The 13,999-nt window shown below is 51.5% G+C and overlaps 5 protein-coding genes across 5 annotated transcripts; 2 read left to right on the forward strand and 3 right to left on the reverse strand.

Moving 5' to 3' along the window:
• Nucleotides 1-429: 429 nt before the first annotated feature.
• AYO20_02678 (ATP synthase subunit beta, mitochondrial) lies at nucleotides 430-3,785 on the reverse strand (the record flags this gene model as incomplete). The annotated part of the gene is made up of 10 exons (XM_022640982.1): nucleotides 430-1,121; nucleotides 1,177-1,217; nucleotides 1,399-1,592; nucleotides 1,639-1,955; nucleotides 2,010-2,052; nucleotides 2,107-2,192; nucleotides 2,304-2,473; nucleotides 3,081-3,190; nucleotides 3,285-3,478; nucleotides 3,611-3,785. The coding sequence occupies 10 exons, from the start codon at nucleotides 3,783-3,785 to the stop codon at nucleotides 430-432; spliced, it is 2,022 nt and encodes a 673-aa protein (XP_022502857.1).
• Nucleotides 3,786-4,864: 1,079 nt separating this feature from the next.
• On the reverse strand, nucleotides 4,865-5,573 carry AYO20_02679 (hypothetical protein; the record flags this gene model as incomplete). The annotated part of the gene is made up of 5 exons (XM_022640983.1): nucleotides 4,865-5,008; nucleotides 5,065-5,116; nucleotides 5,177-5,425; nucleotides 5,507-5,517; nucleotides 5,571-5,573. The coding sequence occupies 5 exons, from the start codon at nucleotides 5,571-5,573 to the stop codon at nucleotides 4,865-4,867; spliced, it is 459 nt and encodes a 152-aa protein (XP_022502858.1).
• A 1,954-nt stretch (nucleotides 5,574-7,527) lies between these two features.
• On the forward strand, nucleotides 7,528-8,083 carry AYO20_02680 (hypothetical protein; the record flags this gene model as incomplete). The annotated part of the gene is made up of 2 exons (XM_022640984.1): nucleotides 7,528-7,664; nucleotides 7,774-8,083. The coding sequence occupies 2 exons, from the start codon at nucleotides 7,528-7,530 to the stop codon at nucleotides 8,081-8,083; spliced, it is 447 nt and encodes a 148-aa protein (XP_022502859.1).
• Nucleotides 8,084-9,527: 1,444 nt separating this feature from the next.
• On the forward strand, nucleotides 9,528-11,321 carry AYO20_02681 (hypothetical protein; the record flags this gene model as incomplete). Its single annotated transcript, XM_022640985.1, has 2 exons — nucleotides 9,528-9,629; nucleotides 9,681-11,321. The coding sequence occupies 2 exons, from the start codon at nucleotides 9,528-9,530 to the stop codon at nucleotides 11,319-11,321; spliced, it is 1,743 nt and encodes a 580-aa protein (XP_022502860.1).
• A 360-nt stretch (nucleotides 11,322-11,681) lies between these two features.
• AYO20_02682 (hypothetical protein) lies at nucleotides 11,682-12,478 on the reverse strand (the record flags this gene model as incomplete). The annotated part of the gene is made up of 2 exons (XM_022640986.1): nucleotides 11,682-12,194; nucleotides 12,386-12,478. 2 exons carry the CDS (start codon nucleotides 12,476-12,478, stop codon nucleotides 11,682-11,684), a joined length of 606 nt encoding a protein of 201 aa, XP_022502861.1.
• Nucleotides 12,479-13,999: the final 1,521 nt, after the last annotated feature.

A 13,999-nucleotide genomic window follows, 5' to 3' on the forward strand; every position in this document is an offset into this window, starting at 1 on the left:
TACAATGCACCAGAGAACGATCCAACCACCACCACCACACCACCACACCACCACCACCATCATGGAACGGAAATACAAGGCCAACACAAAACATCCCCATCTTGCTTGCGAGGCTTGTAGTTAGGAGCCTGCGGCATCAATGATCTGTCTGTAGAGCCAGTCGCCTACATCGAGATTCACCAACGGGCGAGCGGGTTTATCAGTGCATCAGATACAGCAGAAATTACAAAACAAGCGGAAAATTTTGATCTCAGGAATAAAAGGAGGATGGTCAATGTACAAGATTCCTGCTCTCCTCTCCTTCTAACTTCTTCACTTCCCACTCCCTGTTCCCCCCATAGTGCTTGATGCAATGCTTTTCGACTCGAGCTTGTTTCGCCCTTGCATGACACGCTCATCTCCTGCTCCACTCCGCCTCTAGCCGACCATTTACGACTTCTCCAACTCGGCCAAAATCTTCTCACCCTTGGCCCGGGCACTCTCAAAGTCGCCCACCATGTAGAAGGCACCTTCCGGTAGGTCGTCGCCTTCACCATTGATGATCTTCTGGAAACTGCTGATCGTGTCCTTGAGGTCCACAAGCTTGCCTTCGATACCAGTAAAGACCTGGGCGACGGTGAAGGGTTGAGAGAGGAAACGTTGCAGTTTACGGGCACGTTCGACGGTCAACTTATCGGCTTCCGACAATTCATCCATACCCAGAATGGCAATGATATCCTGGAGAGATTTGTATTCTTGCAACATCTGCTGGACGCGGGATGCGGTGTCGTAGTGTTCTTGGCCGACAACACGAGGGTCCAACATACGGGATTTGGAGTCGAGAGGGTCGACAGCTGGGTAGATACCCAATTCAGAGATACCGCGAGACAACACGGTGGTGGCGTCCAAGTGAGCGAAGGTCGTGGCAGGGGCGGGATCAGTCAAATCATCAGCGGGCACGTAGACGGCCTGCACCGAAGTGATGGATCCCTTCTGGGTCGTGGTAATACGTTCCTGCATGGCACCCATGTCGACGGCAAGGGTAGGTTGGTAACCGACGGCAGATGGAATACGGCCTAGCAGAGCGGACACCTCGGAACCGGCTTGAGTGAATCGGAAGATGTTGTCAATGAAAAGCAACACTGTTACGAGCGTCAGCAAACATGTCCCGATGCTTAAAGTTAGACAGATCCATACCATCCTGGCCTTGATTTCTGAATTCCTCCGCTACAGTCAACCTGTGGACAGCAAGTACAAATATTAGCATAGGAACCAGAATCCAGTTCGATATCAAAACGCATTGACAGATTGGCGGATGGTCTTGGCGGAATGACCAGTAGACTTGGCGGGGATCTTGGCATAAAGAGGAGCGCCAGCGCAAAGATGCGAAGGGTTCAAGAAGGGCAAGGAACTACTCACCCGGTCAAGGCAACACGAGCACGAGCCCCAGGGGGTTCGTTCATCTGACCGAACACCAGGGCCACCTTGGATTCGCCGTCAAGCTGAATGACAGAGGTTTCCTGCATTTCGTGATACAGATCGTTACCTTCACGGGTTCGCTCGCCGACGCCAGTGAAGACGGAGTAACCACCGTGGGCCTTCGCGATGTTGTTCTGCAGACAGTTAGTCATCGAAACCTAGATGGCCAGATGTACCCACAATCAGCTCCTGAATAAACACAGTTTTGCCGACACCTGCGCCACCAAAGAGACCAATCTTTCCACCACGGGCATAAGGAGCCAGCAAGTCTACGACCTTGATGCCGGTAACCAACACTTCGGCAGTTGTGGCTTGCTCAATAAACTCAGGAGGGTCGGCGTGGATGGGGGCGAATTTGTCGGCTTTGATGGGACCTCTTTCATCGATGGGATCGCCAGTGACGTTCATGATACGACCCAAAGTGCCTGGGCCTACAGGGACCTTAATGGGGGAGCCGGTATCGGTGGCTATGTGACCTCGGACAAGACCCTCGGTACCTTTGAATGGAAGAGTTAGCCTTGGTCAATTGAGTGTGCGAAGAGCTCTCTTACCATCCATAGCAATACATCTCACGACGTTCTCGCCCAAATGTTGCTATTTACCATCAGTCTCCAGCTTGCTAGCCACAATATCACTTTGTGTTCGTACCGCAACTTCCAGTACAAGTTTCTGGCCGTTGTTGTCAGTTTCTAGGGCATTGAGAATGGCAGGCAATTGTTCGGTATCGAATTTGACTGTTGATTAGCCGTTAGCTTGATTGATCAATCCAATCTCGAATGTATATGATGATAGTCGAGCTTGGGGGGAGCTCCATGGGCGCAGGAAATGAAATTTTCTTCCCATACCGTCAACGACAGCACCAATGACCTGGTGAATCTTGCCATCTTTTGCAGAGTCTGTCGACGCCCATCGCTGTGCTAGAGCTGGAACGGCTTGTCTCCGGAGAGGCTCGAAGGCGCGTCGGGAGATCGAAGGTCGAGCAAGGGCAGACCTGCCCAAGCTACGGGCGATGCCGCTGTTCAATCAGAGTCAGCAACAGACCAGAAAGGCACTCGGGAAGCTCTGCATGTGTATGGCGGGGAGCACACGAACCTCTTGAGCATGCTTGCAGATGAACGAGAAGGTGAGGATTGAAAGGTAGAGGGGAGAGTTGGTATGGGATCAGGAGCAAAGTGAAGAAACTTGAAGTCAAAGAATCAAAGTTGCTGTTCATTGAGCTCGGTTCGGCGCTATACCTAATTGGGGACCTCCATTTGACTCCGGCAAGGCCCGATCTTCCAGTATGTGCCTCGTCAATTTTCGAGAGCCACCACCACCGTCACCGCGCAAATTAGAATAATATTAGGGCTCAACGGGACTTAGTATGACTTGCGTAGAATTAGAGGAACTGCTTTGTGCCACCGATTTCAATCAACGCCTGTTTTAATCTATGTACAGTCTCGCACGAATCAGAGAGCGGCCGCAAGGCACAGCTTCAGGGAAAAGTTGTGGATTTTTTTTTCTGTATTCACAAAACACAATGAGATCCCTGCTTTCTGGAGATACTAGTCACAGTACAAAAGTCCACCAGATGCGCTGGTGCAAGCCCGCATATCTTTACCCTTCACACCACCGTCGCTTACTCGTCCGGTTCAAGCTTGATGCCCTGAGCCTTAGCAGACTTGCTTTGAACGTGGCCTGGACCAGCGTATCCTTCACTGCTGATACCATACATAGGGTTGCTCTTCTCGGACTGTAGTTAGATGTGTCAGCTTGGTTCTTAAGAGAGAGAAATCTTGCGAGGCCTTCCAGAACTCCGCAGCAGCCTCATACAAAGATTGACTCACCTTGAGATATTCATTGGTAGCTTCTTGCCATTCTTTGGTCATGGTTCGTGGAGGAGGTCTTGCCATGCCGTGGATGAGCATGAATGTAGCCAGCGAGATTCCAATGCCAACTGCCGTATAAAGCCAAACTTTGGTCCATTCGCCCGGGGGCACCTCTGCACGAGGTCCGTGAGGTCCAAATGCAATCCACCATGCTGTTAAAGCATCAGTAAGTATTCCCGAGCGGTCTCGCATGACTTCTTGTAGGAAGCAGCGGGAATCGAAGCTTCGTCAAGCCCATCACAACCCTTGCCGCGTCCCTCCGTGGAGGCGAGACCAGTACATACCAGCTTTCTTTTCCTGCAAAGTCATCTCGTTCCAATCAACCTTCATACGATCTCTCAGTTGCATCCATAGCTCGGCCTGCTCTTGTGGAGGCATCGCTTCCCACCTCTTTTCAATTCCGGCGAGCGTAGGGTTGGAGATGGCGTGGGCCGATCGCATCTGGGACTGGCTAGTCATGGGAGGGAGCTGTTGGGTAGCTGCAAAAGTGGGAGCCAGGGACCGCGCAGAGGATTGGAAGCATCGAATCGAGGGAGACGTGATTCGCGTGCATGCTGTCGAGGTGCTGGTGGAAGCACGAGCTGCACGGGTTAAGGAGCGGAGATACATCTTGCTGGAAGTGTGTGAAATCGATCAATACATACGAAAGTCGAACTTTGAATACCCTACCGAAGCCTGGAGCTCGGCGGCCTCTGTCGTAGCAGGTTGCTTATGGGTTGAACTTGGTAGGAGCGAGAATGATTGTCTGAGGTCGTTGTTCCGAGATCCTAAGTTCAATCACATTGCAGAGGATTCGCTAGCTCCCTGGCCTTGGCACTGAGTAAAATTACCGCTACATCAGCAACCATCACCCCACAGCCTCCAAGTTGGTATTACGTCTGTACTCGGTACTTGAGATGCAATAGTTGTCTGTGAGTACACGCTGACTCTTCCCTGGCCACGACTTCTACGGCGTGCACGGCTTTGCTCACGGCGACTGAACAATTACATGTATACCTGAAAAGACATCACCCGGGCACGAAACGGGGTCGATGCTCGTCATAATGTGATACTCAGGAATACCAAAATTACGACTCCGATCAGCCGCACCAGAATGACATGTAACCCTGAAGATGGACCAAATGGACTTCTCCGCGCACGATTGCTTCTCAGAGACATGCAGAGGGATGTATACTTGCTGAAAAGGGTGACTAGAACACGGCGAGCACATATTGGGAGAAGGTCCCCGCAGGCATACCGTTACAAGCACAATAGGTTAAGAAGACTCCAACATTCCAGACAAGATGAAATGCTTCGAGCTTTTTGTTTGAGACAATCTATCTCGGCCATTCAACATTGCAATGTTCTATCTTCGTCACAGCATCAAATGCCAGGCGTGCTCCAACGGCGCATACCCTACCCGTTTGCCATGCTCGGCTCGTTGGAAGATGTGCCCTTGCACTCAGGTGCCACAAGACCAACATATATCTCGTGGTAATGGTGTTCTGTTGCTGGTATGTCGAAGTGTTGTCCAACCCGCGTCCATAGTCATTCTTCTCTTAGACCGTCCCTTTGCCTTTGCTGGCTTCCTTGAGCAGATCGGCCCACTCCAACTCGCCCGGGTCGTTCGCTTGCCAGTTCATGGCAATCCCGTTGAGGGCGTTTTTCAAGGTCTCGCGGGAGCTGGCATACACCATGCGGGACTGTGCCAGAAAATCTTAGCCGTGGTAACTGCGGGAAATTGTAAGGGCAGACAAACCTTGACACCAGTGTTGTCCTGATTGATATAGGTGATGAATGCAATCTTGGATCTTCATGCTGAAGTCAGTACACCTATCCGCGAAGCCCAACATGGTTATCATTGGATATACCTCTTGCCTTCACCGCCCTCAAGCTCAAATTCAACGTCGTAAATAGCGTACGAGGGACGGTCCTTGCCATTGGCCTCCTTCTTGCCAATGAGTTTCTCTCTGAAGGCGTCGTAGTCTGGCTCGCTGCCGACTTCATCTACCACGATTTCCTTCTGATCATCAGAGATCTTGTAGATGATGTATTTGGGACCGCCGCGACCGAGTTTCAAATCATTGAACTTTGAGACGCAGTCGGGATTGACAGATAAGCTAGTGGGATCAAGGCATTAGAGAGGCACGGCGGCGCGCAATGGATAACAGGGTCTTTCAAGGCAGGTTGTATGCACATACCCGGACACAGGCTACAAGGCAGAGTTAGCGCAAGCGGTTTTGCAGGATGGATTCAAGCACTTACCATGACTGCTTATTCAAGTTCCAGATACTTATGCGACTCGATTTGAAGCTGTTACTGTGGTCAGTTTTGAAGGAGAATAAGATGGCGCTTGGAGAGATGGGGGCGCGAAAGAAGCAAAGATAGGGAATTTGAAGTCTCGGTCAGGCACCGGTGATGGGAGATGCAGTAAGAGAACAGCTGACGTACTTTGCGGGAGGATTTTGGTGCAAGACTGGACAATGCAGCGTAAAGCAAAATCCAGATTGCGTGTAAGGGTAGGCAGAGGATAAGAGAGTGTTTGGTGGGATGGGACAATGACAGAGGCAGCAAAAAGAGAAGAGTGAGTGGTGGGGTCCAGATTCAATAATACGGCATACGCGCCTAATAGCATCGAGGGGCTCGCCAGGCTCCTCCGGCGCTTTGGCAACAAGTCGCCGGTTGGCAGGCGAACGCCCAGAAATTCAGCCCCGTGAGCACTCGCGTCCTTCTCTCACCGATACTTTTGATATTAATTAGTGTTCTGATGATCTCCTCTCTGGCTGATGGGTGCCTGCGACAGCTTCAGCGACTCCATTGATCTTGTTACGAACAGCTGAGGTAGCTGCCGCTTCTATCCGTGAACAGTTCCTACGATTACGATATCTTCCGGACACCTCTGCGCATTGTTCCTCAACCTACAATTGGCCCATACACCGAGCGTCAGCCGTCTTGCACGAGCTAATTGTCCTCTGCCTCTCGGCTCACGACTCAAGGATGTGACCCACGGGTGACTACACTATGGATTCGTCTAGCCGGACAAGAAAAATAGATACAGTTGTGGTAGGTAAGTGAGTCTATGAGGTGGTGATCTGGGTAATCCAGATGCGAATTTGGTTTCGCCTCGATGCTACAATATCCAGCGGACAATAGACACTTGGGACGCTAAAGCACTATGTGATATCGTTGGCATGATGGGAACACCGGCTGTGCATTGTTTTAGGATCAACGTCTCAAGATTCTCACCACCTGTTGAGCCTTGCTGCATCTTCGTCACTCCACTTACGTCCCGGTTGAAGGTGGCTTCGACAAGGCCACGAGGCAGTTGGCATGGTCACGAGGGGTCACTCTTCCCAGTAAGTACAGCGCTGGCAGGAAACGGGTCATAGTATGGGATATGGAGATTGGTCGCCGTCTTGAGAGAGACGATTTTCGGTCCAGCACAGGGTTCAGGTACGAAAAGCGATACTTTACGATATGCGATCTATGCAAATAGCCCGAGGCCATCGATTGTCGAGGAGTAACTGTGTCAACAGCAAAGAAGAGGCCTTGTTTTGTGAAAGTATCTCAGACCAGTGAGCTCAACTTCAGATCAGTGCATGAGAGAAAGAGAAAGAGGAGGAAAAGATCAAAGATCGAATGGCAATATATTCAGTTGACCCACTGAGCCTCCCTCCTTCCACCACCTTTTTAAACCGACCTCAGGTGTTTTCACTCTCTATCTCACAACCCTATTGCCTTCGCCTTTACCATATCGTGTCAACTCACCTAACTTCGTTAAACCCTGATACTGCTCATCGCCTCCAATTTTCAAATCTCACCGAGAAGCTTTGATCACCAGCCATGTCGAATCCCTGGAACGATGCTACCGAAAAGCTTTTGCTTTTCAGCATGATCGAAGAGCCAGATAACTGCTCTCGCGCAAAGTTCGAACAGGCTGCCGTGGCAATCGGTGGTGGAGTGAGTGCAAATGCGTGTCGGTCAGTTCACTCTCCTCTTAGAAAACTTTCAGCGTCTGAGAGATTCAGAAATTCACACTCTCCCTTCCCCTGACAACTTTTCCCTTGCTCCCACCCTCACTGCATCTGTCTTCTCCTGGTTTTGAGTATAATCAGCCACCGCAAACATCTCATCCCCTTCTGAGTGTCACTACACCCCATTTCCTTATTGAAACCCCTGAGAAATCCCTCCTCCCATCCTTCATCACCCCAGTGTCTACATCATGCCATTCAAGTGGGATGCTGCTTCCGAGCGCAATTTGCTCCTCTTTGCCCTTGCGGAGATGAGCCCACCAGCGGCTTCGATTTGGCCTCGGGTTGCCGACAAGCTCGGCAATGACCTCAACGCAAATGCCTGCAGGTATCAACACACTCTATGAAAAGTTTCATTACGTCTCCCGCTTACTTCTTCCTTGTATCGACGTCTACTTGTTCCAGGTCTGAGACCATGCTGACCTCTAAACATGCAGCCAAAAATTCTACAAGCTGAGGAAAGAGAGCGAAAAACTGCTTCAGCAGGACGATGCGGCTGCCAGCGGTGATTCAGCGACCCCAGTCAAAGAGCCAAAGACCACGAAGACACCCAATAGCAAGGCTGCCTCTGGACGGAAGCGAAAAGGCGCCGACGCCAACGGAGAAGAGATCAACACCCCCGTCAAGAGAAAGCGAAATGTCAAGAAAGAAGCCCCAGCCGACTCAGGGGTTGAAGTCAAGACAAAAATTGAAGAAGATGAGAGTGCCGCCGTCAAGAGTGAGGTCGAACACAGAGAAGGTGAATGAGGGATGCTCACTTTGAAGTTCGGTATATGATGCATGTCCCGTTCGAACTTTCCCACTACTGACTATTGACGAGACTCACCGGTTCCGATCTCTAAACCTGAACCAACTTCAGTCACTCACGGCGTGTTTGGGAGGAGGGTCACAAACTTCTTTCGCACGGGGACCTAAGCTTTTTCTGCCAGGGTCTTGCAGGGGACATGGTATGAGACAATAGGACATGGCTGAGCTGAGATTTTGTTTGAGGAGAGATTACTTCGAATGGGTTCCGTGGACCGTGACGAGTGCAGCGACTGTTACTCTCGTCCGGGATCAACCCTGCAGCCATGTCATCTTGGACGCAGAGAACAGGCGGAGCCCTCATACTATTCGAGACACATCAGATAGCTGAGGAGAATCGACAATTGAATACAATTGGATCACACGTCATGACTGAAATCATTTGCCCTGCCCCCTTTCGTTGCAGTTACGGAGCCACTGTTGGGATCTACGGTGTTGGCCAGGTAGCAGTCGCAGGGCGCAAGGCACACTCTTTACACGAGCCTGCTCGAGTTCTCCTGTGCATCTTCGAAACGAAATCGATTTGCTTCCGGCCCATCGCCATCGGTCCTCGCGATCTCGTACTCTTGGTAGTATCCGTGGGCTTAGTTTTTTGTGGACGAGATAAACCTATACCTATTTCCAGCTAGGGCAACGCAGTCAAGGCTGAGAGATGGCGCTGAATTCGTGGCCACCAAAGCATGAATGAGGTGTGGAAAATCCACCTTTTCCTCTTGGTCTTCTCGGTGAAGTGATTCGTACCACTGTAGATGTAGCGGCATGCACACCTACGGCTCACTGTGCCTTGTCGCTGTGCGCTGAATGCTCTCGATCAGGTTCGCCAAAACAAGCTAAGATCAGCTGGTCGGAATCTCGCAATGTCGGGGACGAGAGGGTCCAAGGCGAAACCAACGGGGAGAGGCTAGGAACTGCGGTAGCGGGTATCGCTGCTCAAATTGGGCGCAATCAAGAGCCTGTGACATTGAGAATTCAGAATTCCTGCAGACAGAAATGCCTTGTTCCATTGCGATTACAACCGTTGTGCTCCAATCAGCAACCGATTCCAAGTCTGGTGGAGGTTGTGGTTCGCTTTTGTAATGACAGTGTTACCGCTAACTGGCTCGCCGGGCTGCCAGACTGCCCAGACTGCGCTGCTCCACCATGATCCTGTGGCCTGAACCACCCAGACCGTCGCTCTCCCTCTCAGTCTCTCCCCCTCGCTTCCTCGCCACCCTCCATCACAATTTTCAATGGCTTCAACGCGCTCCACTCCATGGCTACCTGGAGTAGTTTGGGCGCCGTGCATCAAAGGCACCGTCCACCCAACACTCTTTTCGATGTGTTCCTCTCAGCCCCTCTCAATTCATGTCAATGACTGACTTCCTCTTCAGTTTGAGCCATCGCCTCCATGTCTGCACCGAGAACTTCGAATGTGCCCTCGATCTGGGACTTGAGAGATTCTCTGTTCCGGGCATTGGCAGCAGCTTACGCTGCGTTGGGCGAGGACCTGGTAAGATATCAATTTTCTACCGAGAAACGTATCGAACTAATAGTTCGACAGTTCCGACGTGAGTTGACGAGCATCGCGGCTTATTACGGAGAAGGGGCTACGCTCCCTGAGATTGAAGACCTCTTTACAAAGCATGTTCCAGCAGAAGCAGAGCAACTTAAAACCGAGCTGGCTAGTCACCGCAGCGGTGGTAGAGAGAGGCGTTCCAAGGGTCCGGCACGATCCCGTCGTCCACCTTTGCTCAACTTCGACGACGAGGATCTAAGTATCTTGAGCCCGAGAGAGGTTGATGTCCTGAAAGCTCGGTCTAAAAACTCGATCCAAGAGCCCGCAAAACGTCTTCAAATCATCAATGGATCGTCTCGCATATCGCCAGTCGGAGACGTACCAGCGACAGGGGCCATGGCACCCCCAGCAGCCACAACATCTGGGGCTGCAGCACATGTAATCCAGACGGGACCATGGAACATCGATGATACTGGTATCCAATCTCGTCTTAGTCAAGCGAGCATTTCCCAAACTCGAAAACGTCGGTTTTCAGAGGTGCATGATTCAGTGGAGCTCCAGACTGCAGATGATCGTCGCCCAAGAGCACCACCAAGATCTGAATCCTTCGGCTATGTTACAAGGAATGGTGAATACCGGTGTGCTCTTTGTCAGAGGCAACTACCCAACGAAGACGATCTGAAGCTGCATGAACAGATCAGTAAAGAGCATACCCGCAGTCTCAAGGACCAGAGAAAGGTCACTCTCGGTCGTGGGAGATTAGCCGTTCTCGCTGCACTATCAGCCAAGGGCCACAATGCGAATACTTCCGTGCTCGGTCAGCGTCTGAGGATTCATAATCTACTCGCATCAAGTCCGGATGCCGCAGCTTCTGAGATCTTGGCGAAAGAAAATGGCAACCGGCATGAACTTGACCCCAGCCTGCGCCAAAGTCAGGACCGTCAGGCTTCTTCGACAGACATTGACGATGAAGGGCGATGGCATCCCAACACCATACCAGTGACACAAAGCGTTGAGAGCACAACCCCTGCTTGCGTAGCTGGGCCTTTACAGACTCTCTACAAGGGTAAATGCCGTGCCGATTCGCTTATGTCTGCGTCAGACGGTGCTCCAGCTCCAGAAACAGCACCCTCGCGGGCAGCAGGAATAGAAACAAGGTCCACGACTGCTCGGACTGAAATCGGAACTCTCAACACTCCTCAGATCCCCACCGGGGTCGAACCCACCAGCACACAGCAGCCTCACCACAACTCCGAGAGTGGAGGGGACGAGGAGGCATCTGAAATCCCAGATAGTGTCATCGCCAAGGACATTTCCCGTTTGATCCAGTTAAATCTCAAATTGCTGAACGTTTTCCAGAAATCCGCGTTCGCTCGAGACAATTCATCTCCTCCTTCTGGCGAGAGGGCGCCTGCAAATGTTCCCGACGACAAGTCTGGACCTGGAATGATGGGTATCAAGAACAGCCCAAGTACAAACTCTACTGTCCCCACAACTATGGTCCTGGAAACGCTGGATCAGGCAGCTTCGTGTAACGCTCCGAACCCTGGCGGGAGAAATTGTACGCGGAGGACGATATCTGCGCCGGGAATTGGAGTTCGCCTCGGCATCAAACGTGGAGACACGAAAGAAAACGGCAAAAAGAAGGATGTCGGCGAGCCTATTTCTATGATCGTTCTCGACTAGGAAGGAATTTGGATTGACATGCTCTTGTATTTTCTGACTCCCTCATTCCAAGATACAAGTGTAGCTAGTTTAGCAAGCTCAATGGTTTCTCGCACAAGCATCTTTTCATGGTTGGTTGCCAACATAGCTCTAGACCCAACTGTTTGAGTTTTTGCATACTAAAGCTCGAATACCTTCCCCTCTACTCCTGCCCATGTCTGCAGAAGACATGAGTGTTACTGAATATCAATCTCTCGGACATTTCTATGTCAGCATTCCTCGCAGTGCCAACATAGACAGCTCAGTTTTTTGCAAGCGAAAAAGAGAAAAGAAAACCCATGCATTGAACTCGTATGGCTACAGTGGCGTATCGCACACGTTTCAGTTCTCGGTCTTGATCTTCTTGTTCATTCTCCCGCCCTTGGCGGCGTCGGCGTCGTCTCGCCCATACTCCTCGCCGTCGTCGACTCTGCGCTTCTGAGGCATGTATAGCGGCATTTGCGCCATGAGTACGCCGTTTGTCGCTGGTGTCGCCGCTTTCCCTGCTCCCGCCGCAGACTCTGCCGGTGACGGGAGACCGTAGGCAGCGCCCGGGCTAGAAGGGTAGCTCATTTCCACCTTGACGCCGTTGGCCATGGCGAGTTCTGTAGCATTCAGCTTTCCAGACTGCAGTTCGAGCTCGGCCTTGATATTAGGCTTCGTTTCTTTGTCGTCGGCGCTCTTACGCTTCGGCTTGGATGGAGCCTTAGGCGCGGTATAGGCGTGGCTATTTCCGTTTGGTGGACTCGTAGTTGTGATGATGTTGAGACCATTGCGCTTCTTAATCTCACCGAGACGCTTCACGATGGTGTTGGGCTTCGTGCCGGTCTTTTCGCAGTATGGGCCAATATGAAACTGTCGGGCGCGGGAGAGAGTCAGTACATCGCGTCGAAAAAGGTGATTCGACCCGCGGAAGAGAGCAGGAGAGAGTTTGACGTTTGAGGTGATGTGAGATGGGATTAGGGGACGTGGTGAGGTATGCTAGCAGGTACTGAGAGGGCTAGAGTAGCTGGCGGGAGTGGTTGGAGGCACTGGTCAGCACTTACGAGGATCGGCTGAGGAGAATCGCGCATCAGCTCCATCAGGAACATGGCGTCTTTGGCACTCAGTTCCTGCTTAGATTGTTGTCCTGGTGCCATTTCAGTGAAGTGATGTGTCAATGCTAGGGAGATGGAATGAATGAGTGTGGTGAATTAAGCTTGGAGGGTCTCTGTAGAAGGTAGAAGAGATGGAGATGAACGAAGCTGCATAGGCCAAGTGAGTCGAGTTCAAGGAACAAGTGAAGGACCAAGTTGAAAAGGGGACACTAGTGGGAAGGTCGCGAGTAGATGGACGGGCACATTTTCGCACCCGTCATGACCAGGAGGCTGGTTTCTGAATTCACTGGTCGCTTTAGCTCTGCTACTCAGAGGCCAGAATCTGATGAGGGAAATCACAGAGGCGGAGAACGTCGAGGAAGGAAATTCCCGCACGTGCAGCCGCTAGCGTCCTCAGCCCGGTTAAGTGAGGCGAGACTAAGGGGAAGGGTGGTGATCTATGGTGTAGTCTAGCTGTAGCCATTGGACGATTCTGGAAAGAGGTCTCGTAGCTCATAGCCTTACTTTACGGACTATACGAGGATCGGTCAGGGTATTAGCGTGGACGTGTAAAAATGCTCACAGGCCTGTCCAGCATGCCCGTAGCTGCAAAGAGCTACAACCAACACACCCAAGCCTAATACCGGAGTCGTTGTTGTGCTGCCGCGGGGCACAAAGACCACAGATACGAGTACTAATCTCAACCCATTGCAGTAGTAGTAACTTGGGCTACGCTCCTTACGGGCTTCCGAACTTGCCTAGACCAATGTGCTCGTAATTGCTTGCATATTTCGCGCTACGGGGAGCGTAGAGCGAGGGCGTCCCTCGAGGAAAAGCAAATAGACGAGACAAAGGGAGACCGGATTGCAAGGCGTAAGGCTCTTGCAGGACAGACAAGCAAGGCGCAAGAAAGACAAAAAGACGGTGTAGAATCCCAACAGGATTGGAACAATCAATCACACACACGAGAGGACTTCCATCAAAACAAAACTCCTCAACAGAAACCAAAGAGGGGCGTGGCGGCATACCAGCAGTGCTCCCTTGCCGCATATGGCCTGATAGGATTTCCTTGCAGGGCTATACCAGGGTTGTGTGAATGAGTGGGGCCAATTGCCAGGGAGTTCGAAGCCTCATGTTCCTGCGGCGATGGTTGGTTCACCTTTCCGCCTCTACTTCTTCTTGAAGGACCCCTGCGGCCCACCATCCCCGCTCCACATCATCCACTAGCATCCCGACTGGGCTCCTTGATTGAATATGCCAAGACTCTGCTAGTCGGTCGCCAAGAAACTCAAACAGATAAAATGGACGACAAGTCTGCATATACAAACCCAGGCATACACGTTTATACAATGTTTGATGGCCGCTATCTCTTGAAATTGAGGAGGCTGGGAAGTCTTCCCACCTCATGCAAGCGAAATCCCCTTCTTCCCAGCCCCCCCTGTTTTCTCCCGCAGCCTACTTGCCCAGAACCCAAGGCCTGCCCACTCCTCCAAAAAACCTGACTGGAAGTCGCTTCTTTAAAAATCCTCAGCCGTTTTGCCGGCATATGCGCACCGTTTCTGAGTCACTTCATGGCGGTTTGCA

The sequence above is a fragment of the Fonsecaea nubica genome (assembly GCF_001646965.1).
Source record: "Fonsecaea nubica strain CBS 269.64 chromosome Unknown Scaff12, whole genome shotgun sequence".
Classification (NCBI taxonomy): Eukaryota; Fungi; Ascomycota; class Eurotiomycetes; order Chaetothyriales; family Herpotrichiellaceae; genus Fonsecaea; species Fonsecaea nubica.